The sequence below is a fragment of the Camelus dromedarius genome, chromosome 19, assembly GCF_036321535.1.
Source record: "Camelus dromedarius isolate mCamDro1 chromosome 19, mCamDro1.pat, whole genome shotgun sequence".
Taxonomy (NCBI): Eukaryota; Metazoa; Chordata; class Mammalia; order Artiodactyla; family Camelidae; genus Camelus; species Camelus dromedarius.
The window spans coordinates 35,855,113-35,881,001 of record NC_087454.1 but is presented as its reverse complement, the minus strand read 5'-3'; the positions used below and the strand labels follow the sequence as shown (position 1 = coordinate 35,881,001).

Here is a 25,889-nt window from a genome sequence, read left to right as displayed (position 1 = left end):
GAGACTCATTCCTTAGTGAGGAGGAGCTGGGAAGTGACTTTCAGAACTTACCCTATAGATGTGTGATCTGTAAGCATTTAGAACAATGGTTCCAATATTTGCCTGGAAAACGAAATGTAAGTTCATAGAAAAATTCAAAGAAAAGTGTCACTGAAAGTGAAATATTCTGCTAGAATATAAAAATAGACCAGTTAGAAAAGAACGGACAATAAAATGAAGGAAGGAAGAATGCATTAAAATATACCAAAGATGCTGTTAGGTAAAGAGGATTTTAGAACAGCTGAGAAAGAACAGTGTTATTACATGGATGGAGTTAGGAAATACGAAAAGACTATTACCCCCCAAAGAAAAATGGTTAAAACCAATACATGTGGCCAATAGACCTATGAGACGTGGTACAAAAATTCAATAACAGACAGTCCTGTGAATTCACTGGCATGTTTTCCTTGTCGTCCTGTCAAAAAACATTGAAGTGACTGACAAACACTCCACATTGGCAGGTGGTGAGGGAAAATCTCAGGGGCAGTGGAAATTGAGACAACTTTCCTAGGTGACAATCTGGTGATGTTCTTTACAGCTAATAGGTACCAAATACATCCTTTTACCCACCCAATCAATTCCCCGGACAGATGGCACTCAAATGTAGAGACGTATATTTGCATGTTCACCTCTGCACCCTCGGTGACTGCATACATTGTAAACAGCCGGCATGCCCAATAAATCATACGGCATTACCACTACAGTGCATCCGTATAACGGAAAACAGTAGTAAAAATAAGCCAGGTTCAAAGCAGTATGTGGGATGTTAACCCATTTATTGAAATATAGAGAAACATATACATAGGGAAAAAAATCTACAAATAAAACCACCAAAATTATTTCAGGTTATTTTTCATTATCTTTTATCTACCTTGCTATTGTGCTGTGTTCTTATAAATGAGACTAGTTCTATTTATTTTGATTATCAAAACGTATTTGTTTTAAGTATTTATGAAATCAAACTATATAAAATTTCACCCTGGAGTTCAGTCATTCTGAATAAATCATTTTGTTTTGTCCTCAAGGCTGATGTTGAAGGACCCCTCAGGATTCTTGTGCGACACAGAACAAATATGGGAAATAGTACTCCTTGAAAAATTCTATCTTAATGAGACTTGTTTTCTTCTCCCAAGTGAGCTACAGGTTCTATGTATATAAGATTTTGGAGCTCGCTAGTAGAGAACTAGAAATAAAATGAAAAGAACAGTCTGACTCATACAACATAAAGGAGGTTTGCCCAGAATTCTACAGTTCTTTTATCTCAGAGCACATACCCAAAGGTTTGGAAATGGTCGAAAACAAGATGGCTGTAAGGATTAAACAGGGCACGTGGCCTCCCAACAAATTAATTAGAATTCTCAGAGAGAATATATATGATCGCACTAGAACTGAAGACTGAAATCATGGGAGACCCAGACAATTCCTGCTAATGGATTGACAGATGAGAAGAAATCCCATGTAGAAGATACTGGATTTAGGAAATGTCTACCTCTGGAAGTTGGTCAAAACAATGGATGTGTGACCTAGAATTACCAAAAGTGAATTCATGATTGATAGATTCGGAGCTCTGAAACAGAACGTGGGGGGCTATTGGGGGTACAGTCTTCCATTTGGGAGGGGCAACATTGTGGAACAGTTACTCTATGTCACAACAGGCAGTTGGATGTCAACGTCAGAAGCAAAGCACAGAGGTATAGAACACAGTGTCTGACCCAATAAGACCCTCCCTTTGCCAAGAAGTAGATGAAATAAGAAACAATTGTGCCGAAAGTGATTCAGGAAGATGGTGGCAAATTCACAAATCACGAATGGAAATGAAGTCAGTCTTAACCTCCCTAGGCAAGAGCCAGGGATGGGAAGACAGCTGACCTCTGAAGACTGGAAAGGGAGGCAGTGGAGGGACTCCTGGAAGGAAACACAGTCTGTCAAGTCGGCTACCTGTCACACCAATGACACACCTGTCACTAAACATCATTGACCTGTCCGAGGGAAAGGGCTTAATTTAAACTACTTCTTTATAAAGCCAGTTAATAACCATCATCTGACTGTAAAATACTGACTTCTCTTCAAAGTCATTCCAAGGTAGAACTTCATGCCAAACAGCCTAATTTCAGCTAGCAACTGTTATTTCTTTTCTTTATGTCTGATACTCAGGGACTAAATCAAGGAAGCAAATGCTATTTTTATAAGAACCTACATTAAGTTATTTGACTATCTTTCTACATCATGCCAACGCTGTGTCATCACAACATTTTAAACTTCTTTCAAGTGGGTGTACAATGTGTTATATCTTCTTTCCAATGACAAGAAATCCTTTAACATAATGGTCTCAGGGGATGAGACGATTGTTGATCTTACTGGTACCAGGATTTCACCATACTGGTTTCAAGAGGATAACAACACACAATTTTGCATAACAGAGAGCAACACTGTCAACCTGATACAGTCTTACTGAGATTCTGTATTGAGCTGGGTGTTTACTATGAACATGAACTTCAAATGTTTATTTTCAGAATATGGGATGCCTTGACATGTGAGTGTGTGTTAAAATTCTCTGATGCAACAGTCGTGCTGGGAGACATATTGCCTGAGGAAGTCAAAGCCAGGACCACAGACTCGTCCACAGCACCTGTAAACGCCCTGGCAATCATTAGGTTCCAGTCTTTGGGACAACCGTGCTAACCTGGGTCAAGTTTCTTAACTTCTTGAAAACCTCAGTCTCTTTATCTGAAAAATGGGAAAATAAAACCCACCCCACAGTGCTTTCGAGGATGGAATGGAAACCTCCTTTCGAGACGTGGCGTCATACCTAACGCACAGGAAAAGCTCAGTGGTCGAGCTGAGATTCAAAGCCATGCCATCTGGATCCCAAGTCCACGTTCATAACCCCGCCCTGAGCAGTCACATACACTGGCATATTATGAAGTTTCTTTCTGAAGTGGTACAATATCAGATCGATGATTTCTAAGACTTTTCTGGCCAAACAAAGCCATGCTCCATTAGCATCCTAAATTCCAAGTGTCTGCTACCCTTTCTAATATGCCATCCACCGAACTCTTAAGAAATGGGTTTTGTATCCTATTTCAAAAAAAACAAAAATGTTCATTCAAACACCGGATGGCTGAGGCAGACCCCTGTAGAGTTGTTTCTTAGGTCCCCTAAGATGCCACATATTCTTAATTAAAATCTCTTCAAGCATGTTCCCTCCCATATAAGTCACCTGCATAAAATATAGTGCATTTTTCACATTTTTGGCAGGTGTGTTTTTTTTATTGGCAGACATCACACACATACGTTAAGTTATGGAAAGTAGGTTATATTTCCCCCAATTTACCTATGACCGTCATCCTAAACAAAACCAACAGACTCATCAGAATCCACACAGACGACACGAACCATCTGACCACTATTCTACCAGGAAGAAAAAAAAAAAAGCTTTTGTATGGCCTGGAGCTTGTAAATTCGGGACAGAGCTACTGCCTCCTGAATTTAGATACAGAACATTAGGAGAGTCACTTAAATCCACAGACACCACAGTCACCCCAGGCCACTGCTGACATATACTACAGCGCTTATGGGATTAAAACGCAAGAGACACGCTATTAAATATGAGCCTAGAAAGAGCTCTTCTCTCTCACCCTTAAATTAACCCCTAAATTAACAGACATATATAAACGTCCAAATGGAAAAGAACAGTTTCCTTCTTGGAATAATTAAAGGGCACTGCTCTCCGACCACCATAAAACACACTGATTCAGGGTAAAGAGAGGTGACAGGAAACCAATTATCTTTGAGCACTTGTAACACTTCGAGTAATTACAGCATCAAACCACTTCCGAAATGGAGACAAGGGGGAAGCCTCCGGGAAGAAAGATTGAGGCTTCACATGCATGCATGTGCGCCCTGCAAAGGACTCCTTGGAGACTCCTTTTATGTGTCTCTTCATATAAATATGAGCAAAGGAGAATTCTAGATGCTAAATTTTAGACAGTTTTTATAAAAAAAAATCACTTTCCATCTCCAATCACTTTGTTCAGATATTCGACTTTAGGTCTGACTTAGCAATTGGCTCTGCACGCCACTTGATTTAGTAGAATCATGATATTTTAACTGGTCCACAGAGGTTGGACATAAGTCAGAGTGGGACATGTGACACTTAGGATGCTGAGAATGCCTTTTAAGAACCGCCAGGTGATGGGAAGCATCTAGCTAGGTTTCTCCCAAGGCATAAAGTGTTCAGTTACTGAACTGATAGAAATTTGGGTCGTATTTTAAGCGCTGATGTGTTTACCGAGTTTACTAAACAGTTTAGACTTGTAAAAATTTGCCCTAATACATCAACGGTAAAATGTATTAACAATGAACTGCAATACGAATAGACTGTGTCAAGGAGCCGGTCAAAAGAACTCTCAGCAGTGATCTCATCTCACTAGCAGAAATCAGGCTTCCTACAACAGTTATCTACTGCTGCATGGCAGATTACTCCTAAAACATAGTGGCTTACCCTAACAATTGTGTCACGGTGTCTGTGGGTGGAGCATTTGAGAGCAGCTTCCCTGGGGGGTTGACTCAGAGCCAAGCTTGCCGTCACCGGAAGCTGTCTGGGAAAGAGAATCCACCTCCTTGGTGGTTCACTCACACGTCTACTGGTAGAAGGTCTTCGTTCCTCGCCCCACGGGGCTCTGTATAAACTGCTGAGGGACCCCATGACCCAGCAGGTGGCTTCCCCCAGAGCAAGAAATCGAAAGAGAGCAAGGGGCAAGCAGGATGTCTTTTATAGCCTGGTCTCCCTTCTGCCGTGTTGAATCCATTACAGGGATCCACTCAGTCTAGTCCACACTCAAGGAGAAAAGAATTTGGCTCCGCCTTTTGGAGGAAGGACCGTTGAAGGGTTGTGGACGTGTTTTAAAATTAGCACATGTAATCTTAAGATTTGGTGCTCCCAAATATATACATTACTAGTAGGTAGAGATGGAGAAGCGAATTTCTGGAAGAGGAAAAGGCACAATTATGTAAATGTAGGCAATGGCAAAAAAATCTAGAAAGGCAGGTTCTGGATGTGGTCAGCACTTCTGTGGCACTTGTAGAATGCAAAGATATGAAGGTTCGTTATCAGAAAAGGATGACACACTCATCAATCCTTCTGGCAAGTGACTGGAGGAAGACTGGAGAAAGCAGAATTAATACTGTAGCCAGAGGCGTTAAAGGGACGGTTGCCGTTAACCATGAAAAGTCGAGAGCAGAACTTGGGTGGCAGCAATGGAGAGAATGAGGAGGAGGTAGACGTGGCCAGGAGTCCAAGACTCAGTGCCCGCTGACAAAACTGAAGGTGCAAGATGTGAGAGGGTGGAGCACATGGCTAGCATGCTGAGGTCCTGGGTTCAAGCCCCAGTACTGCCATTACATAAATAGATAGATAAATAAATAGACCCAATTACTCCTCCTCTGCCTCAAAAAAAAAAAAAAAGTAAACATTTCCTCTCATGCACAGAGAGCTACCAAAGGACATAAAGCGCCAGGAGTTAGAAGGATTGGAAAAGAATGAAGAGAGATGTCCTAGAAACCACTGGGAAGAGAAGGCGAGGTGAACGGTGCTTACAGAGAAGAGGAAGAGATGGGGGTTGCTGATGGGTGGCTGGCGTGTCCTGACCACGTGAACAACAGTGGCCAGTGAGGCACCGGGTGAGAGAGGAACAGAAGAGAGACCCAGACTGCAGGGTTGGGAGGAAAGAGAAACAAGAAGCAGAGACACTGGATGGAAACTACTTCCTAAGGACATATAATGATCAAAAAGTGAGAGAGAAAGAATAGTACCAAGAGATGGCACAAGACGGAGGCAGGCAACTGACTCAGTGTTGTAACTGCAAAGCAGAGGGCGATAACCCCAAACGCAAAATAAAGACAGAGAAATCAAAGGAACAGAACTGCAGGGAGGGGGGTTGAAGAGCACAGATTTATTTTTTCTCTAAAGAAAACAGATCAGAAGAGCGGATCGCTGAAAGCAGGCTTTTAAGGCGGAAACACTGGAAGTGGAAAGGGATTTACCTAGCATGTCCCCAGTCAGGAAGGGAACCTCAGGGAACCTTCATCCAGGAAGCTGCTCCTGGCCTTCGAGGAAAGTAAAGATGTTTCAACAGTTTTAAATGCTGAGCTCTGTAATAAACATGTGTCATTTTAAAAATTCTCCTATCGCTGTTTCTTCTGATGGTGATGACTCCACAGTTGAATATGATGTCACACAGGCTGTCATAATCCGTAAGCAGAATCTTCAGCAGTAACCGGGAAACGACACCGCCACCAACAACCTGGACTTTCTACTTCTGGGGTGGACTGGAGAATTTCACGCGTGAAATTCATTCATCAATGCGTGTATTCTTTGGGTCCCATTTCCCAAAGTGTTATTTTTAAATAATTGTTTCGGCTCTAGTTTCTTTGATCTCATCTTTAAAAATAAAACAGTGCGGACGTAACACATTAAAGTGAATCTAAGGTCTGAGAAATCTGGGACTTTGAGCTCCTACGACTTTGCTACTGTGAAGCTATGTAAATAAATCCTAAAAAACTCTGTTGATGGAGTCAAAATGGGTTTACTCTGACAACCTTTTATTTTAGAAACGAGCTGCATGGTTTTTCAAATTGGATTGTTAATGGAGATAAACTATTGGAAATGTAACTCAGAAAAAGGCCAGTATGTGCTTGGCTCAGTGAACACGTTTATTGTTTGAATGTGGAAGATGTTTTTTGAAAAAAAGAGGAAGTGAAAATACATTTGAAAAAATTAACCCTACATTTTCCCAAACCTATGCTTTCTAGAATACAACTTTGATGAATTTAATGTTATAAAATTCTTGTATTTGGTGTCACTTAAGGCTATTCATTTTCATCTTGATGTTTTGAATAGACAATGGTATTATATACTTTTGTTTAAAAATTAACTTTAACAGAAATAGGTAAAACATAAAAGTTGTATATACAAAAAGTTTATATGTAAACTTTACTACTAAATCATATTTTGCTATATGTGATATTTATAATATTTACAATACCATTTTAAAAAACCACACAGGTTTTTTTTTTAAGGCTTTAAACCTAGGAGCAAATAAACCCTATTAAATTTCCTGTAGAGTTTAACATTTATAAATGTGTTTTAAGAACTTGGAGATCTCTAAGATTTTTAAACACATGGAACTGAAAAGTATGTACACATAAAACTTATGTAAACATGAACTGCTCCCCTTACATAGACAGAATATCTACACATAAATATATTCTCACATGTATACTATTTTTAAAACATAACGATTTTATCACTTGGAGCTCAGGTAGACACAACCTGATGAAGATAATGGTTGACAGAATGAGTCTGATGGTGTGTAATGCATGGAGAAATGCTGGAAAAAGGATGAGGAAGAAAAATTAAATGCAGGATGCTTTTCATCCATAAAAATGTTGGAAACTCTTAAAATAAGGGTAAAATAAAAATAGCCTTTAACTGAGTCACTGAATGAGCAATATCTATATTTCAAAAGTAGACATACCTTTTCAATAATTTTTTCTAAGCATTAAAAGAGTGATAGCTTATTCTTTATTTTTATTTTTAACTCCATTGATATATATCTAAGACGTGTAATTTTTTCCTTAGATTCTTCTTCATGTGAAGATTTTGTGATATTTAATCATTCTAATTTGTTCAGAACTAAATGAAAGGAATTCCTCTAATACAAGACTATGATGGCCTGCATCATATGAACTTTCTTACTGGAAAGAGTAAGGGCTGGGGAAAAAAAAAAATGAAGGCAGTGAGGATTCGTGGAGCCAAGATCATAGATAAAGGAGGAATGAGGAGGCAAGACAACTGTTTCCTGTCACTTTCTCACCTAACTTTTTTTATTTTATTTTTTTTATTTATTTATTTATTTTTTTACATTTGCCAGTTCACAGAGCAAGGCACTGAGAACAGATCAGTAAGCTGGGGTGACGAGCTTCTGGCAATTTCAGATAGATGAAGGAAAAAAAAAAACAAAAAAAAAACTGGAGTCCAGCACCACCAAGGCAAAAAGGACTTAAGACTCCTAATCACAGAGAAAAGGGAATCCCAATATAGTGGACTCCTGATTCTACGCAGTTACTGCCCTTGGGATGTTTGCCAAGTCTTCAGTTGCTCGCTGAGTTAAAGGATGAGAAACCAAAGAGAAGAAAGTTGATCGGAGGGTAAGGAGCTTAAGAAAGTCTTTGGCAATCACGCTAGGAAGATAAAAGCCGGAGTTCGGATTCTTCCACAAAAAAGAGGCTCCTGTAGACACCTCCAGTGACATCCCAGAAGAGCTACCCTAGAAGTCAGTGAAAACTGGAGACAGACCACTATTCTGTAAATGTCATCCTTTTAGCTCAATCCCTGTACGGAATAAATTAATCTACCCTTACTGTAACTGTCACCCTAAAGAAAACTAAGTCCTCTCTAATGGAAATACTACCTCTGCAACCTTTCATACTAAATATACAACATCCAATCAAAAAGTTCCAGACACGTGAGAGGACAGAACCAAATAACCAAACACCAAGAGCAAAACAAAACAAAAAACAAAACACAGATAACAGAAATCAATTTATAGGTGATCCAGATACTGGTATTATCAGAAACAGACTTCAAAATATCTATTATCGAGGCATTCAGGAATTGTATGGCTGAAGATCATATGTTAACTCTATTTTCAATTCTTTTGAAGAACCCCCCATACTGCTTTCCATAGTGGCTCCACCGTTCTACGTTCCCACCAACAGTGCAGAAGGATCTCGACTTCTCCACTTCCTTGCCAATATTTATCTTTTTTAAAATAGTCATTCTAATAGGTTATATGGTATCATATTTCCTTGTAAATTTGACTTGCATTTTCCTGACAATTAATGATGTTAAGCATCTTTTCATAAATACACCTGTTGGCAATTTGTGTTTCTTCTTTGGAGAAATGTATGTTAAAGTTGTTTGCCCTTTTTTAGTTGAGTTGTTTATTTTGCTCTTAAGGTGTAAGAGTTACTTATATATTTTAGGTGCTAACTCCTTACCATACATATGGTTTGCAAATATCTTCTCCCATTCTGTAGGTTGCCTTTGTCATTCTGTTGATTGTTTCCTTTGTTATGCAGAAGCTCTCTAGCTTGAGGTAGTCCCCCTTATCTATTTCGCTTTTGTTGGCTTTGCTTTTGGTGTCATATCCATGAAATCATTGCCAGGATCAGTCTCTTTCCCCCTGTATTTTCTTCTAGCAGTTTTACACTGCTGTTTCTTAACTGTAATGTCTTTAATTCATGTTTAGTTTATTTTTATATATGGTGTAAGGTGGGCTCAATTGCATCTTTTGCATGTTGATATCATTTTCTCATTTGTTGAAGAGACTATCCTTTCTCCATTTTGTATTGAAAGAATCTCAACCTAATAAAAGCTATATATGTAAAAAAAAAAAAAAAAAAGAATTATATGGCTGAAAAATACCAATACCAAAATTAAGAATTTGACAGTTGAGTATAATAATAAATTATACTCAAAGAAAGGATTAGTGACTGAAAGATACTTCTGTGGAAAATATCCAGAATGAAATACAGAGGGAAAAAATTATGGAAAACACAAAAATGAATATGAAATATATACAGGATGTGTTTAAATTAAAAAAAAATTACGTATCTGTAATTAGGATGCTTAGGGGGAGCAGAAATTAAATAGGAAGAATCAACATTTGAAGAGCTGTTAGCAGAGATATTTCAAAAACAGCAGAAAGACATTAAGACACAGATTCAAGAAGCACTACTTCAAGGAGAAAAAAAGTGAAAAATAAAAACTCACCTAGTAACATTATATTAAAGCTACTGAAAATGACAAATGAAAAGACAGTCTTAAAAGCAGACGTATAAAAAGATACATTATCTTTAAATAAGTAATAATAAAAGCCAGCTGAACTTCACAACTGCAATGACAGTTTGTGTTACAAAGTTGCAAGGACTGTTTACATTCATGCTATATTCAACATTGTAATGGAAGACCTAGCCATATAATAAAATAATCAAAAAATAAAAAAAGTTACATGGATTGAAAAAGAGAAAACTAGCATTACTTACAGATATGAAATAGCTAAAAAATTCCAAATCAGCTATACATGAACTATTGGAATTAATAAGTGAATTTATCAAGTCTTTGGATCCAAAGTCAAAATACAAAAAAAAAATTATATTGTATTTCTATGTACTAGCAAAAAAGAAAAAATAGAACAAAAAGTTTTTAAAATATTATTTCTAATAGGATAAAAAAGAACAAATAATCATTAACATAGCAAATGACGTAAAAGCTGTACACAGAGAAAATACAAAATCTCACTGAAAGAAAGTAATCATAACTGAAGAAAAAACATTCCTTGTTCATGAAACGGAAGATTCAATATTGTAAAGTGCAATTCTGTTCAAACAGCTCTACAGATGCAATGTAATCCCAGTCAAAAGCTCAGATTTTTATTTTTATTTTTTATTTTTTTTGGAAAATGACAAGAGAATTCTAAAATTCCTACAGAAAAGCAAAGGATTTAGAACAACCAAGGCAATAGTGAAGGCCAAACTAGAGGACTTACACCACCAAGTAGAGATGGTCCCTATAAAGCCATAAAAACGACAACAGTGTGGTCTTGGAGCAGGGATAGGAAATTGATCAATGGAACAAAACGCAGTGAGAAATTCACTAATGTAAGTGGTCACTTGAGTTATAACATCAGCGGTGCTGCAGTACAGCGTGGAACGGATGATCTTTCCAATAAGCAGTGCTGAGTCACCTAGACAGTATTTCTACAAAAAATTAAAATGGACCCTGACCCCCATATCACACTCATAAATCAGTCCCAGAAGGACTGGCAAACCTAAATATGAACAATGAAATAAAACTTCTAAAATCTAATAAAGGAGAACATCTCGATTTTAGGGGAGGCAAATATTTCTTCCGGGAAACCCCAAAAGAGCTAACCTTAAAATAAAAGATTAAAAAAGCAGGCTACATTAAAATTAAGAACTCCCGTTTATTCAAATAAACATCAGAGTGAAAAAGGAAACCGCAGAAGATATTTGCAAGGCATGTATCTGACAAGGAATTCATACACAACATAGAAGTTCTTAGAAATCAATTTTAAACCAACAATGTAATTTAAAAAAAAAAAAAAGAGAGAGAGAGAGAGAGAGAAAGAACGGGAAAAGAAACCCTGGGCCCTTGGACAGAATGGAGACACTATCTCACCTAAAATCCAAGGACAAATATGAAGATGGCAGTATTATAGGGGCGACTTACCAAAAACCGGCAAACGAATTGATCAGAGCCCAACCTAACAAGTAAAATTGAACATAGATTTTTAAAGATGAATGGGAGGCAAAGAATTTGGGACAAGATGCTCCAAGGAGGGGAATAACCATGTAAGAAGGAAGAGGCTGGCAAGGAAGAAGACCCAGACGATGGAAGTTCAGTGACTCCGCAGCATCAGGTGCAGGGCGGGGGTGTTGGAAGGAGAGGAAGCAGAGAGGTAAGGATGCAGGTGAAGCCTCCTGCAACAGGAGCCCCACATACACCGGGCTTGTCCTGCACTCTACCATCAGGCAGATCGTGAGGACCCCAGTGTAACAGGACCTGCACAAAAGCGTGGTGAGAATTCAGCAGTTTGCCTGGGGACAGCAGGGAAGGTCTATGGGAGGCCATGCTGACCTCACCGATGGTTAAGTGCTCTGTCTGGGTGCGCTGCCTCGGGTCCAGCACAGGCAACTGCCTTTCCTACTCTAAATCCTAGTATAATTATTTAACCTCTTCCCTTCACCTCTGCAAGGAAGCAACAGAAGCTATCGATCTCACAGAGCTGTTGTGAATACAAATATTAGTGCATAAAAAGAGCTTAGAACACTGCCTGGCGCGTCCCAGTCAAAAAACGCCAGATATGATTAATGTCATTAACAAGCGTAAACGCCAGATATGATTAATGACATTAACAAACGTAGTCCTTCCCAGTCGAGAAGGAACGGACGTGATCCTAGAGGCCAGGGATGGAAATCAAGATGCCTGAATGCTGTCTCTCTGTCCTGAGAGTTACTGCTCATGGGGGTGACGGCTTTTTGGACTTTCTCAATTTCCAACTCGCTCATTTGTAAAAACACTACCTGGTCACAAACCCCAGATTCTTTTTTTTTTTTTTCTTTTTCCTTTTATTTTTAGTAACTGTTTTCGAATTTCAGCAGGCTTGATCATGACTACCCAGGATGACTCAGATACTGAATTTTTTTTTCGCAGTTATGGATTTTCCAGTAGCCCGTATTGGATTGATATTTAGCCAAATGGCAGTGTTTCTCCATTTTCACATTTATTTACTTGTTCAAAATATTTGTTTGAATTCTTGGAGGGGGAATTGATAGGTGATGATTAATAAGACATTAATACAGCCCAGTGGAAAGTTTTGGTTTGTAGGGGGGGGAAAAGGATACTTACTGATTTTTCTGCTTCAAGGGTAATTATTGAGTAGCTAATAATCACGTAAAAACAGTTATGAGGTTTCCTTTGTTTCTAAAGGAATAGGAACCTGAGACTTATCATATCGGCAGCGAGGGCGTGCCAAGGGGTGGGAGGAGTGGAGGGGACAGGTGGAGGGAGCAGGGATCCGCCCTGCCCGCAGCAGGGGCTACCCTGGTGAGAACAAAAACAGTATCACTGGTGTGACTTAACTGACAGTCGCCAGCACATGGTGTCATAAAAAGCAGGCTGCGCTTCACTCAGTCTGATCATTGTGTTCAAATTCCCGAGAGACAGTGAACTTCCTTATTACCTGCACCCAGAGCAGGCGGCTCCCCCCACCCCTGTTTTATGCCCTGGCTTATCAGCCCAGGACATCAGGTATTTTATTATGGGAAAAATTCTAAGTGGAAAAAGCAGGAGGCACATTTTTCTATATAATCACCAGTATGATCTCAAGTATTTCACATAGGAACATTCCATTTCAGAGACGGATGTAAGGTATTAAAATGCACGCGTGCGCGCACACACACACGTGTGCATATGGTTTTCTCTATATCCGTGTTTCTCTTACAAGGAAGACAATGTCTAAATTTTATTTCCTTAACCCCTTCCTGTCTGCTTTCCCATATTTTCCATAAGGAATCTATGTACCGATGGTCAGAAAAAATAAACCTTTATCACATATATTTGTTCAACTGGTAATCCAGGTTTGCCTATAAATGTTTTATGTATCTACCTCAAAATGTTTCTACTTTGAAACTTCAGCAAGTATCTCTATAACACTCTGATGCTTAAAGAGGAAACAGGTGGGAAAACAAATCCAGACCCTTTGTAGCACATAGGTCAGTCACATAGTGTCCAGACACCCCCAACATCTTATCTATACGTCTCCCAGGAATCTTTTAACACATCCCCCAAACATCAGACTCTAAACCACTTGAAGTGTTTCTCTTCCCACTTGTTCGACCGAACAGAGTGTCTTGAACACAGCAGGGCTTCCGTAAGTACATATAACATTAAACTACGTGCATATACTTGAAACTGTTTGCACAGAAATAAATTTTATTGACTTAAAATCAGATAATTAAGACATTTTAAAAGTAGCTTTAAGACCCCCCACCCCTCCACCAAATCACCTTCTTTAAGACACAGATTGAGTTTTCTCTTCCAGCAGGAAATTAAAGGTATCTTCTCGCTTCGGGAAGACATCTTGCTTTGTACTGAATTTAGTGAGCCCCAGGTTTCTGTTAGCCGTAGGTGAGTATTACCCAATTTATGTTATAATCTGTTTTATATTTCCCTCTATGTTTTCACTAATTGACAAAATGTTAATCTGTCCAACATCCAATGTGATTGTATCACTGACTTACTCAGAAACACCTCGTGACCTTCACCGTCCTTATCCGCAAACCTGGACTGAAGGACCTTCACAACTGAATCTCAGTCTATCCCTGCCTTCCTTTTCCCGGCCCCACTCTACTCCCTCCGCATCCCCTGTTGTCTGAAGTGCCACGGTCTCCACCGTACACCTCCTACGCCTCAAAACTTATGATCCAAAGCGAGCTCTGAAGAAAGCTGACGTCCCAAGGGACACTTTCCCAAGTTCTGGTCTTCTGTCACATGACTGGCAAATGGGGGTGGGAGGTTCTGCTTGTCTGCAGGTGGTGGAACTTCCTGCTTTATCAGGTCCTGGCCCATCAGCCAGTCTTCTTAACACAGTCTCTGTTTATCTCCTCCTTCATGTCTGAATCTCTGCCAGGTACTTCCAAGGCTATCCCTCACCTCTGCCCTGAGGGTCAGGGTTACCTCCAAGTCCAGCCGATCTGTATGTAGAGCCCAGTGTGAACCCTAGGCTCTATTCAGACAGGTCTGTAGGTCTTGGTGGCTGGGGTCACCCGTCAACCGTCTCAGGGCTGCGGTCAAAGTGACAACCTAAAGGTCTCTGTGCCCGGGTCTCTGCCCAATTCCTGACTCCATCTCTGATGACTCTGAGGCCACCTTCAAAGGACGAGGCCATCACCCCGGTGGCTCAGGCCAGCAGTGTTGCAGTGCTTTTATATTCTTCCACTTACTTCACAGCCCACATTTTACTGCCTTCAAAATGTACCCCAGATCAGACCATCACTGCTACTACCACCCTGGCGATCAGTATCAGCTCACATTTGAATTATTTTAATAGGCTCTGAAATGCCTGTTCTTGAACCCAGAGAGTCAATGTCCAAGACTGCAGCCAGAGGGCTCCTTTCAAAATACAGCATATTTCAAATTAATCATGTCATTCTTTTGCCCAAAATTCCCCAGTGGCTCCCCATTTTACACAGAGCATAAGCCAAGGTCCTTATAACAGTCCATGAGGACCTCCGTGGTCTGGCCCCCATGGTACCTCTCTGAACTCACCTACTCACCTCCCCTTTGCTTTCTGCACCTGGCATCCTTACTGTCCCTCTAGGGCTGTTCCTGCCCTGAAGCTCATCCTATGTCTCATGTGCTCCGCCCGCAAATGGACACCTAGCTCATTCCTTCTTTCCTCAAACCTTGATTCCAACATCACTGTCTTGACCAGGCCTATGCTGAGCACCCAATTTAAAATATTCTGGGCATGTATCTGAAGGGAACTCTACTTGGAAAACATACATGCACCGCAATGTTCATAACATTACTATATATGATAGCCAAGACATGGAAACAATCTAAACGTCCAACGACAGATGGCTGGATAAAGAAGCTGTGGTATATTTATATAATGGAATACTACTCAGTGATTACTGCTCAGCGATTATAATGGAATACTGCTCAGTGATTAAAAAATAATAAAATAATGTCATTGCAGCAATACGGATGGACCTGGAGATCATCATTCTAAGTGAAGTCAGCCAGAAAGAGAAAGAAAAATACCATATGATGTCAGTTATGTGGAATCTAAAAAATGACACAAATGAACTTATTTACAAAACAGAAACAGACTCACAGACCTAGAAAACAAACTTGTGGTTACCAGGAGGGGAAAGGGGTGGGAAGAGATAAACTGGGAGCTCGAGATTTGCAGATACACACTACTATACATAAAATAGATAAACAACAAGGTCCTACTGTAGAGCACTCTATTCAGTCTCTTGGAGTAACCTATAATGAAACCTATAATGAAAAAGAATCTGAAAAGGAATATATGTATGTATATGTATGATTGAAACATGATGCTGGATACCAGGAATTGACACAACATTGTAGACTGACTATACTTCAATAAAAAATTAGAATTAAAAAAATAATAAAATCATGAGCAAACAGCCACCAACACTCTCAGTCCTCCTTACTTGACCATTCCTGTGTTTTGCTTTGTTTTTCTCCATAGCATTCCTCATGTATTACACTTATTAGCTGTATCTCCCTACTTGTATATAAGTGCCATTCACAGTCAGGAGCTTTTCAAATTATATATATATTTCTTTATTTTGGGGGATAAGAGGAGGTAATTAGCTTTATTTTTAGAGGAGGTCCTGGGGATTGAACCCAGGACTTCAAGCATCCTAAGCATGTGCTCTACCATTGAACTACCCCCTCCCCCAAAGTCAGGGTTTCGTTGCTCCTTTATTCTCCTATGTATCCTCAGAATTGAGAACTATATCTGACATGCAGCAGACATCAAACACATATTTGCTGAATGAATGAGTTGCCCGCCCTACTCTTCTCCTGTTAAGGATGGCCACAGTCACGCTGAGCCAGTCAGCGTTGAACCCAGCAGAAGCCAAAGGACAACCTCATTGGCCGCCCTTCTCTTATGTCTTCGAAGTTTTCCTCTATTTGAACTCAGAGAACCCAATTCTTTCCAATGCCTCCTGACCTAGTCCACATTCTAGGTGCTACACCCCATTAACGGATCATAACCTCCTGTCAGTTCCAGGAATGTCATTTCTGACTTGTAACAGTAACCCCCCAAACGCCCCTGTGCCCGGCCCACGGAGAAACTGCTGCTTCCACATCTCCACCAACTGGTCTCCATCCCAGACCCATAACACCCCCACTTGGGAATATGCAGCCATGGATACTTTACGATCATGATCCTTTTTGGATCATTACCACTGACTGAGCGTACCTGTCACAAGAAAGCAAGATTATTCATCAGTAAAATACAGATAATAAAAATACCTATTTTACAGGGGTGTTGTGAAGGTCAATGTAAGGTAAGGCATGTAAAACGCTTAACAGGACATGACATGTAACAGTAACAGTACACGTTGCTCTCAGTAGATTACATAATGTGAATGCACTGCTTAAAGTCAGATGCTAGCTCCAGTCCTGATGATACAATCCAACCAATTTTCTCAAGGTAATTTGAAGAATGACTAAGACGTGAAAAACTGTTATAAAAGGATACGCTGCATGATGAATCTGTGGCAACTGCAAGAGAATCCTTTCAATAAAAAATGTCAGCCTGGTGTGATAGACCATCTCAAAAAGCCTCAAAACAGCAACCCTCCAACACATGTCATATCTCCTTAGGAGGACAGATAAGCAAAAGAAAGATTACATCCCTTTAATCTCATGAAAGTTGACTTTTGATAAGATGCGTCAACTCGGACCTGAGGTTCTAAGCTTCTCATCTCATTCAGATGCAAACTACATTTTATTTGTAACATTTTAAACAAGAATGCCTGCAGAGCCAAGCCTGGTTCCCCTCATTCATGATTCCCTGGCTCCCTATCAGAATACCATCTGCCCTTTCTCCTCTGCAGATTTATTTTTCTGGCTTGGCCCTAAAGGCATCTGAGTTTGCAAGATCGTTAAATTCTATCTCAATGAAATTTAGGTATTATTTAAATTTTTTTTTTTAGTTTTTTTTTGGGGGGGGATGGGAGGTGTAATTAGGCTTATTTATCTGGAGGGGGTACTGGGGATTGAACCCAGGACCTTGTGGATGCTAAGCACACACTCTACCACTGAGCAATACCCCCATCCCAAGAATTTTTTCAACTCTTAATAGCTGTGCATAAAAAAAGATGTCTTTACTGCACATACTGAGCATAAAATATATATCTAAGCTGTCTTCTCAGTAGGTGCTGTTTTCAAATGTACATACTTTTTGTGGAATCAATATTTTCCCATTTTGAACCTTTTAAGCCATAACATTGGGGAAATGCTGGGTTGCTCTCTAATGCAGTGTGCATAATCACCAAGAACTTTCAGAAATGTGTCTGAGTCTTTCCGGGAAACAGACATTTCACCAACAGCTAATAACCCGAGTGGGCACTCCTGGTAAGATGCTGTCTTGTTAGAGACTGGACTTGGTTAGTCATGGCTCTCACTTTTAAAGAAGAAATCACAGAGATGCCAAAATACAGGCTGATGGATTTTTTTTTTTTTTTGACCAAATAAAGGTCAGGAATAATGTAGTAAGAGGAGAAGGAGGTGAAGGAAGAGGAAACAGGAGGAGAGGTCCTCGTCGTCTCAACAGAGTCAGCCACATAAAGTCCAAGGATGCTAGGACTATTAGCATCTCCACGTTCCAGACGGGAAAACTATAGCTCAGAGAGACTGCAATGTAACGTCTCACAGAAACAGCTGTCTGAGTTGGGATTCAACCCCGCCTTCACTGGCTCCAAGGTTCACAGCCTTCCTGTCATCTCAAGAAGCCTCTTTGAAAAACAGCATTATCTGAAGTTGGGCAATTCAAAACAAATAAAAAACAAACAAACAAAAAACCGAGGCTGCAGCTTTTTGCCTGTGTAAGTTATGAAGTCAATCAAGGAAGCTCAAAAATCCATTTTGCAATTAAGGTTCTTTCCTCTTTCCTCTCCCGTAAATCACCAGCGTTATCGGCAGTGGTGGAACACAGAAGCAGGGGATGGATGAGGAGAATGTGGACTGTGTCACCTCTGGAGAGCGTTGGGAATTTGGCATAGGAAGAGTATGTGCATACAGACAGGGTCACAGGGAAGGTGCGAAGTCATTCCAATTTGAACACGATTTTTAACAAGATTTCTCTCTTTCTCACTGTCTTTTTCTCACACACACACGTATATACATATAAAGCATTTTATTCAAAGAAGAGGTATTCAAATTAACATCACAGGATACTAATGGCACTGAATCTGACGAAGCAAAAGCTCTTTCCTGGAAGAAACTAATTTTGACTCAACGAATGAAATATTCACAGTAAGCGTGGGAATAGGGAGGGTGCAGAGAGGAAATTCTTGCTAAAAATTGGGACGATCAGGAGGGAGAGAACCCCAGTCTAATAAAGGCACTGACGGACCCACACATTTATTTCACTCAGCTGCCAGGGATACGCTTGCAAGCAGTGGCGGTGAAGGTGACACGCTGTGACGGGATAAATGTTATTCGCATAGTGAACTCATTCAGCGAGGAGTCTGTGATGTTGCAATCGTCTTGAGTTGGTAAGCACTATTAGAGATCCGGGTAGGAACATCAGGTTTAAAAAACACCAAAAGGTTTTGCCTCATATCTTTCATTAAATAAGTGAAGATGCCCGGGGAGGTATAATGACTAGTTCAATCCATAACTAGTTAGCAATCAAGCCTCTAGTCTCATTTATTTTTTTAAAAACTTTTTCTAACGTTCTAGATATGTCTTTTTTAATATTTGATTTGTTTTGTTTGTGGGGTCTTTTTGTTTTTGTTTTTGTTTTTCTTGGCTGGGGGGAGGTAATTAGGTGTATTTATTTAGTTGGTTATTTTAATGGAGGGACTGGGGATTGAACCCTGGACCTCGTGCATGCTAAGCATGTGCTCTAACCACTGAGCTGTCCCCCACCCACCCCAGATCTAGTCCTACTTTTATAACACAAGTCACATCCCAGGAAGAGTCCCCACCATCAGTTCACCTTCCCTTTGCCTCCATGGGACCAACTGGTAGTTAATGTTTCTTTGTATTACTAAGATCGCCCTGGGCCATAACAGCCACACCCAGGAATGGTAACTCGGGGAGGAACCAAGACCTAAGCACAGAAGATGCGGGACAGAGCACCTCAGGAACTACTCTGCCCTAATTCTCACTAGACTTTTGCTTCTGTGTCTCCCCGACTCCGTATTTCACAAGAGTTCAGAGTCACCTCTCACAAAAGAAGCCAGCCTAGAATTAGGAAGCAGAGAGGCAAACAGCATTCTGGTTAAAAACTTCCATATTCAGGACTATCAGAAGCTATTACTTTATGGATATCTATCTCTGAGTGGCTAGAAGAAAAATGACTTTAATGAAAGATGACTTTTTCAAGTAATTAGAAAGGCTCCTTTCATAAGAGGTATTCACAGTAATTAGGAATAAATGCATATATCATCTTGGGAACACCTCTTGAAAGACAAATAATTGCCTGGGAAAAGTCTTGTTAGATGTTACCAGACTTATAAATTTGAACTAAATGTAATTATGTCAACCACATAGTGAAAAATAGAAAGAGGTTAGAAAAAGAGCCAGTAAATAAAAATAAAATCTGCTTAGTGCACAACATGTTACCTGTAATTGGATTTTCCTAAAAGAAAATTCTGAAATAACCAAATAAGTAAATATACAAAAGGGGGGAAAAAGGAAACAAAAGAAAAAAAATTAAAACCTGTAAATAACTTCTAAGTGACAACTGGCAAAAACAAAATGAATAAATAAAAATAAATCTATGGATTTTTGAAATACAATAAGATTACATTCTGCTTCTAAAAGCAGAATGATTCAGAGATTATATGACTGTAGGTAAGTAAATGCATATATACATTAGTGAAATTCAAAAACAAAGTATTTCCAATCAAGAGAGATGAGATGGAGTACCACTTTTATTTCCTCTCCCAAAGGCCTGGAAGGGGAATTTGCTGGTTATGATCAGACTTCAAATGTCTGGATCTCTAAGAAGATTGCTTTTGGATTCTTTTCATTATTTTAAGATTTTTCCACCATATGACATTTATTTTCATAAGCACCTTATCTCAATTGCAAACACAACAGTGGAAAACGAATTTAAATTCTTCTCTGAGATGGTTTCCTGGGTTCTGCTTTGCTGGTTCCTAGCCCTGCTTGTTAGGACCTCATCTCTCCAAAGAGTTTCACAATGTGGATTGACAAACGACTCTCCCTGCAAAACGTGGAGGCGGGAATCTTTACCTTAGCCATTAAAACGAACATTATTCAAGCACTTTATGAAAAGAAAAAAGATCATCCTCTTTATAATGCCATGGTAACTGATTGGCCAAGAAAGAGAATCTGTCCTCTGAAGATTGTTCAAGAAGAGGAAGTTTATCATCAAAATAAGCTTCCATTGATTCTGAAGGTTTATAAGACCCTGACTTATCTGCTGAGTGAATAATAGTCACAAACAGCAGAGAGAAAGTTAAAAAGACAATGTCTTCCCACAAGCTGACATTTCATAATAATATTTGTTCTTCCTATTTTAACATTTTCTGCAAAATCTTGCTCAGTTATGAGCTGAATAGTCTCAAATTTTGTAAAAATGGGGTCAGTAACTTTTTCTTCCCTGGAGTGCTGGAGCCTTCAAAAATCTTCCAATAAACATAGTGACATAGGAAGCAATTTCCAAAATACTTGAGGAATATACACCCCAGGCATTTATAGCCCTTTTGACCTTAGTATTTATTGTACCTGGTTAGAAACGAACATCTTCTCCAATGCTTTTGGAAAAAACAAAACCAAACCACTAAGTTATCTGTTATGATTTATATTCAATTTCAAATATACCCAATTTATAAAGTTCAACTAATTCTCTTTCTTTGAATTCAGCTTGGATATGGACATACAAGGGACTGTACGTACCCTGAGGATGCATAAAGGGAAAACTCTTTCTGATTTTATGCCACTTGGGTTTTGTGAAAGAGAAGCAAAAGATGATAATACGGTTTTACAGCCCGGACTTTGAGTTCTTCAATTCGCTAATTCAAGTGGGAGTTCCCAGCAGACAACGATCAGGATATGGCTTTTAGAGGCTCCCTAAATAAAGAGCTGCCACATTAGGTAGAAAAAAAAAACATCAGAAGGTCATGGCTAACATTCAGTTTCCGTGAACAGGAGCCCAAGACCTCATGGCAGCTCCTGAATTTCATTTTGCATCACGGAAACGCAGTGTCCCACAGGAAACTAGCTATGGTGCAGGTTCACTAAGCCAATGACTAGGCTCACCACGGTACAAATGCAAACACGAAGCTTCACTGGTGTACTTTTCACTTAACACGGTCATTCAGGAACGCGGCTCCCCAAACAGAAATTTACACACGTTGGTGCTGGACGTTTGTCATTTCATCTTTACAGGGACTCATGTATTGTCTTGACTTTTGCTCTCATTTTACAAAATCCAGCTGTAAAGTCTGTTTGCAGGCGTAGGATGGCCCGGTTTTTCAAATTCTCATGGTTCAGTTCAGAAAACTGAACTGACAGTCCAATGTGTTCACTGAAAGCTTGGACACCTACCGGGGTGCCTGACTCCATGACTAATTTTTAACAACTGGAATAGATTAGTGCTTCCGTTAATGGAATCCTGCTAAAGGAGTTAACAAGGCTAAAAAAAAGTCAGGGTATTTGAGCTTAAGAGGTTTGGGGGTGGGGGGGGACACCTTACTTTTTGCAAAGCCTGCATTTGACCTTAGCCCTGTAATCCTGGGTGACACAAACTAGAATGGGGGGGCTTTTAGTTATCTGTCTTGCAAACTTGCACGTGGGTTTCAAGGGTCCAATATGTCTGTACTTCATAAAAGCACGCTTTCCCCAGCATCTCTGTGTCTTGTTGACATGAAAGAAAGCAATGCCATGTATGCGTGCATCCTAAGTTCCCTTTTGGATCTAAATTTCTATACTGTGTCGTTTCTGTAATGAAGAAATAGACACTTCATAAGTGAACAATCGTAACTGTCTTCATCCATTTTAAAACTCAATAAACAGCCCAGGATATTTGGTTGTAGTTTCCAAAGGGCCTACTAGATTGATTAAAAGGACATTTCTGCAGATTTACCTGAGCTCTAAAACAGAATGTCTGAGGTTTATCAACCCACATAAATATTTAATGAAGAGTGCCAAGTCCCTCAGATGCTGAGCACCTCCAGAACTTCCTCCAGAATTTTACACTCTCATGCCTGATTTTATACTGTTTCCACACAACTCAGGAGGAAAATAAAGAAGTCTATGGTTTATTTAATAGGATCGGCTAGATCCAGAGCAAGAATTAGGGCTCAGTCCTGCTGAGAACCGAGAAATTTTTACCAGATTTACCAACAACATACTTCCTTTCAGAGATTAAGGAAAATTTAAGTGATTTAGACTATGAACGCATCATTATCTCCTTCCTGGTCCACACACCTCAACTTTCATGCACGAAGGTCTCTCAAGTGGACGTACATTACAAGGAGAATGAAATTCTCCACGTGCAGCAGGGACCTAACCCCACCCTCTCAGATATTTGCAAAGCACGGGAAGAACCACCTTCGCACGTATCCAGAGGTGTATTTCCGGAAAGTGATTGGCATGGTCCACGCACATAAAGACCCTTTCATTAACATACATATACATATATATCTGATACACTACTCTGATGCCTTCCAGATGTTTCAAAGTTTTCATTTAGAAATAGAAATGTTACCTTTCTGGCTTCTTTTATCATCTTCCGAATCGTCTCCTTAATTGTAAGTAGCTGTGCTCTAGGTGGATGGAAGAGGAGATCAATGTGGGTGCCCCCCGAGAGTCCAGGCATCACACACGGCCAGCCTAAGTCAAGGTTTGGAGCTTCCACGTCCGACTCGATGGGCCAGTAAGTCCCCGAAGAGGAGTTATCGTCGCAGGAATTATCAGGGCCATGTGCTGTACTTGGCGTCACTTTCTGGACATTTTTCAAAATATAATTAATCTCTTCCTCAGCTAGAAAGTCTGACACTCGTTCCTTGGCAAGAAATTCCTGGTACGCATCCAATCCGTGTTCAATCAGCGTGTCAACGGCCACTCGATACCATTCCTTGTAGTGAGGTTCAATGTAATTGTCTGATTTACACTCGTCATTCAATGACGAAAGCATTGATGAGGTCTCCATGCTGGCAAATCTCTGACAACAGCACTTTCAAAAGTCCATTCGCGCAGTGACGGGCGGTATCTGGGTGTTTAAAAAGAAGGAAATCAAGATCCGTTAGAATGCTGTAATCAGATGTTTTATAATCCATGTCAATTGTCATTTTTACTTCAACTCATTTTCACTCCCAGTAGCTCAATATCATGTACATTTCAAATCCAGAGTGGCATGACTAATCCCATAATTCATATATCCATCACAAATCAGCCAGATTTCTTTCTACAGACTGCTAGTTGATATTGTTTTTCCAATGTACCTCTAAATTTAGTTTCTCAGGCAGAAAACCCATCTTCATTCTGTGACATCCCGACAGTCCATCCTTCTGAACTTTAATCTGGGATTACAGATGGTAGGATCAGTTTCTATAAGCCTTTTTGGTTTGGGTATCAAAATACGTTAAAATTGAATTAGAATAAAACCAATGCCTGGCCAGCCGTTAATACAAATTTTTACTGAGTAAATTGTTAGGCATATATACTGATGAAATATTAATGAGATGAGGAGACAAAAACGAACACACGAAACTGTCTGTTACCCCTTTGAACAAACACGTATATTGCTAAGGGTCAAGATGAATACTGTGTGTGGTCAATGCTTTCAGAATAAAAGCAAGTAAAGATCAATATAGAGTAAGAGTGATGAATAGTCCTGGGCAGGAGGTGGGGTTCATCTGAACCCGGGGTGAGTCGGAATACGGTCAGGAGGCAAGAAGGAACATTTTCATCCCACCTAAGAATGTAAAACATAAGCAAAAGCACAGAGCAGGAACGGATTTGGACATAAGCAGTTAATTAAAACAAAGAGAAGAACCTTGGTCTACTGGAAATCAGGATCCCTTCATTAGGGGGAGGAGGTAAAGTTGAACAGATAAAATGGTGCCAGGTATGGAGGGACACTGGAGATTTTTGTGATTCAACAAAACTTGCATTTAAAACAATCAGTCTGTCAGTGTCAGGGGAGTGAAGGGGAAACAAGCAGCTAGAAGAGCATTTTGGTGTTCAAACCCCCAGTGAGGACGTGACAAGGACATTCAAGCGATGGTTCAAAGCACGAACTCCTGAGATTTGATGGCTTGATAGCACAGAGGTAACAAGGCAATGGAGGACCTCAAAGGCAATTCGGATTTCTCTTAGGACTCAAAATCTGCCTAGCCAAGCTCACGCCCCACCCCTCACAATGCCCACAAAGTTGTCATTCATTCTCTCATTCATTCACTGCGTGGGATACTGGACTGGACCTTATTTCAATCAAATCAGGGACTTTGCAGTCTTTTGAAGTCACGGTCTCCACTGGGTGGATTCATACAAAGTACAACTCTGTGATGTGCTACAGGCACTGAAAGGCTGATTTGACCAAAAACATCTCTGACAGCAGCCCCGCCCTAATTTACAACTTTCCATTTAACTCAGTCTTTTGGGTCTCAGGACTACGAAAAGTCAAACCTGTTTTGGGAGGGTAACCCAGGAAGCCATCACCATTGATTACATCCTTACCTGAAAAGATGTAATGAGAGTCACTAATCCTAGACAGGAGTCATGAAGGAAAGGAAATGCGGCGTTTGCATTCTGAGCAACGCAGTCTTCCTGCCCCAAATGGTATTATGGTGGAGCTTTGGGGTAACACGCTCTCACTCCTCCATGGGCAAGAGAAGGAAGAAATACCAGGCTGTCTGCTAGTGTGAGAGACATGGTATGAAGGAGTAAAATTTGTTTCTTTCATTACCTAACTAAAATGAATCTCTTGACACACACCAGAGATCCAGTGCAGAAACTTTCATAAATTTCTCAACTGATACATAAGGTGCCACCTTTCTGCTAATGACATTTTGTTCAAGGCCGGTGGTTCTCAGCAGGCGAGACTTCATCCCACCACCACCTCAAGCAAGACAAATGTCTGGGGATGTTTTTAATTATAGATTAAGATTGTGGGGAGGCATGTTACCGGCATGGAGTGTGTAGAAGCTGCCAGACTTCAGTGCCGAGGACAGCCACCCACAGAAAGGAATTATCTGGTCCAAAATGTAAATAGTGCCAAGGCTGAGAAGTCTTCATCAAGTTCAACTCCTACGCTCACCTCTCATGCATGACATCATACTACTAATTAATGACCTTTCCGATGTTCATCAAACACATGTTTTTGCACGTAACACTCATTTTTAGCAAAGAAATAAGGTTTTTATTTGCTTGACAGGTTCAATCCATTTGATGAAAACATACCTCATAAGGTTCAGTGAAGTGTGGGTTTCATCGGATAATCCCAGCCCAC

At 40.0% G+C, this 25,889-nt stretch overlaps 1 protein-coding gene across 1 annotated transcript in view; it reads right to left on the bottom strand.

Moving 5' to 3' along the window:
* FAM83B (family with sequence similarity 83 member B) overlaps positions 1–23,642 on the bottom strand; it is a 53,165-nt gene extending 29,523 nt beyond the window's left edge. The window contains exon 1 of the mRNA XM_031434492.2: positions 23,145–23,642. Within this exon, the coding sequence (XP_031290352.2) occupies positions 23,145–23,588 (444 nt within the window). The 5' untranslated portion in view covers positions 23,589–23,642. The remainder of the gene's footprint in view (positions 1–23,144) is intronic.
* Positions 23,643–25,889: the final 2,247 nt, after the last annotated feature.